The 2,020-nt window shown below is 32.4% G+C and overlaps 1 protein-coding gene across 1 annotated transcript in view; it reads left to right on the top strand.

Annotated features, from left to right (window-relative positions):
• Folh1b (folate hydrolase 1B) overlaps nucleotides 1-597 on the top strand; it is an 88,694-nt gene extending 88,097 nt beyond the window's left edge. Inside the window, exon 19 of the mRNA XM_031384376.1 lies at nucleotides 408-597. Within this exon, the coding sequence (XP_031240236.1) occupies nucleotides 408-597 (190 nt within the window). The remainder of the gene's footprint in view (nucleotides 1-407) is intronic.
• The last annotated feature ends 1,423 nt before the right edge of the window (nucleotides 598-2,020 follow it).

The following is a 2,020-nucleotide window of genomic DNA, read 5'->3' as shown; positions in this document are numbered from 1 at the left end:
ATTCAAGGGACAAAAGTGGAGAAGAGACTGAAGGAATGGCAGTCCAGAGACAGGCCCAAGTGGAGGCTAACACTAGGTCTAACAGTAGTTACTGATACCATGGTGTACTTACAGAGAGGAGACTAGCATGGCTGCCCTCCAAGGGGCCTAACAATCACCTGACAAAGACCTATGCAGATACTTACATCCAACCAATGGGACTGTAGTCAGTGACTGCTGTGGTTGAATTAGTGAAAGAATTTAAGGAGAGCAGCCTTATAAGAAGACCAGCAGTCTCAACTAACCTGCACTCCTGAGATCTCTCTTTTTCGAGCCAGAAAATCTGGAGTGTGACTTTTATGTATAATGCCTTTGTTCTCTTTATGTTGCTTGTGCGATTAATGGACAAGGATATGTTTCATCAACAGGCATATCATCTATGCTCCAAGCAGCCACAACAAGTATGCAGGAGAATCATTCCCTGGGATCTATGATGCTCTTTTTGATATTAATAGCAAAGTCAACACTTCTAAAGCCTGGAGAGAAGTGAAAAGACAGATTTCTATTGCAGCCTTTACAGTGCAAGCTGCGGCTGGGACTTTGAGGAAAATAGCTTAAATACATTCTAGAGAATCCTATGGAACTATGGAGCATATATATATATATATATATATATATATATATATATATATATATATATATATATATATATGTATGTATATATATATACATATATATATATATTCATATTTTTTGTATATCAAAAACCAAAAGTGGATAATTTCTTTTTATAATTTCAGCATGTATTTCTAAAATCTAAAATTCAAGTAAGTATTGAAACTTAAGTGAACAGTCTAATAAAATGACACATTTGGCAGTAACAAATAATTACCAAAAATCTAATACAGACTTCCCAGATCTCATCTGTCATTTCAATGGAAACAAGCATCATTTCTTTATGGAACAGAGCTGGAATAGTTCACAAGTCTGCTCCACATGGGGGACTAAATACTCTCTGACCACCAAAGGCTGAGAAGATCATGTTAGTCACACTAGCTGACAAGTTATAATCTAGTCTTATATCTTGTAAATCTCAGCACTCTGTATTATAAAATCTAATTAATTAGACTTAAGAAAAATATCATTTTATGAAAACTGTATAAAATATAAATGTACAACTAATAATTAATTTGTAGTTCTAATAACCATGTACTTCTAAACAATTGTATCATTTATATCAAATATAATTATGGTCTTGAATTTTCTGTGTATCATTTACTTTTTTATATAGAATTCTCCACATATGGCTGTATTCATTACATATCTTGAATACATATGTAATTATATATTTTTCAGTGTCATCTTTTCTATTTTCCTTTGAGTGAGTTTTGTAGTTTACCATATTATTTTGTGAAACTACATTGACATGAGTACATGTCACATTTACTCAGAGTTGAACAAAAGAAAAGAATCACATAGTGTGACTAGGAAGCAGAAACATCAGAAAGAATGACAAGTTATATCAGCATTAATAATTTGAATTGTTGAAACTAGGAAAGGAAAGGAACTTTTAGATATAAAGAAGGCATAAGGAGTGTTCACTATACTGACAATCTATATCCTCTCAGAATCCTGTCACCTTCCTGCCTATCCAACTTTATGCATATTCTATCTGAAAAAGAAAAAAAGAAAAAGAAAACCCTAAACCAAAAATCAAAACAATAAACAAAGACCAATAAGACAAAAATGTCATATCTTGACAAAATATAAAAGGCCTGCACATGTTCAAGGCAAATGGATCATAGAGTTAAAGAGGGGAAGAAGTTAAACTTCTAAATAAGGAGGTATTTGCAATTGATACCTTCTAGGAAATGGAAAAGCATACTTCTTTAATGGACTGTTAAAGGGTATATCTACAATTATCCAAGGCATGCCCCAAGCTTAGAAGTAGTTGGCCAATACAAAGACACTCCATGTTTTTTTTGGTTTTGTTTTTTTTTTTTTTAATTTTCATTTTCATCACTTTTTCTATTTAAGAAAG

This window comes from Mastomys coucha, unplaced genomic scaffold, assembly GCF_008632895.1.
Source record: "Mastomys coucha isolate ucsf_1 unplaced genomic scaffold, UCSF_Mcou_1 pScaffold21, whole genome shotgun sequence".
In the NCBI taxonomy this organism is placed as follows: domain Eukaryota; kingdom Metazoa; phylum Chordata; class Mammalia; order Rodentia; family Muridae; genus Mastomys; species Mastomys coucha.
Note: the sequence above shows the minus strand (reverse complement) of the source record. Positions and strands in the feature narration are given on the sequence as shown.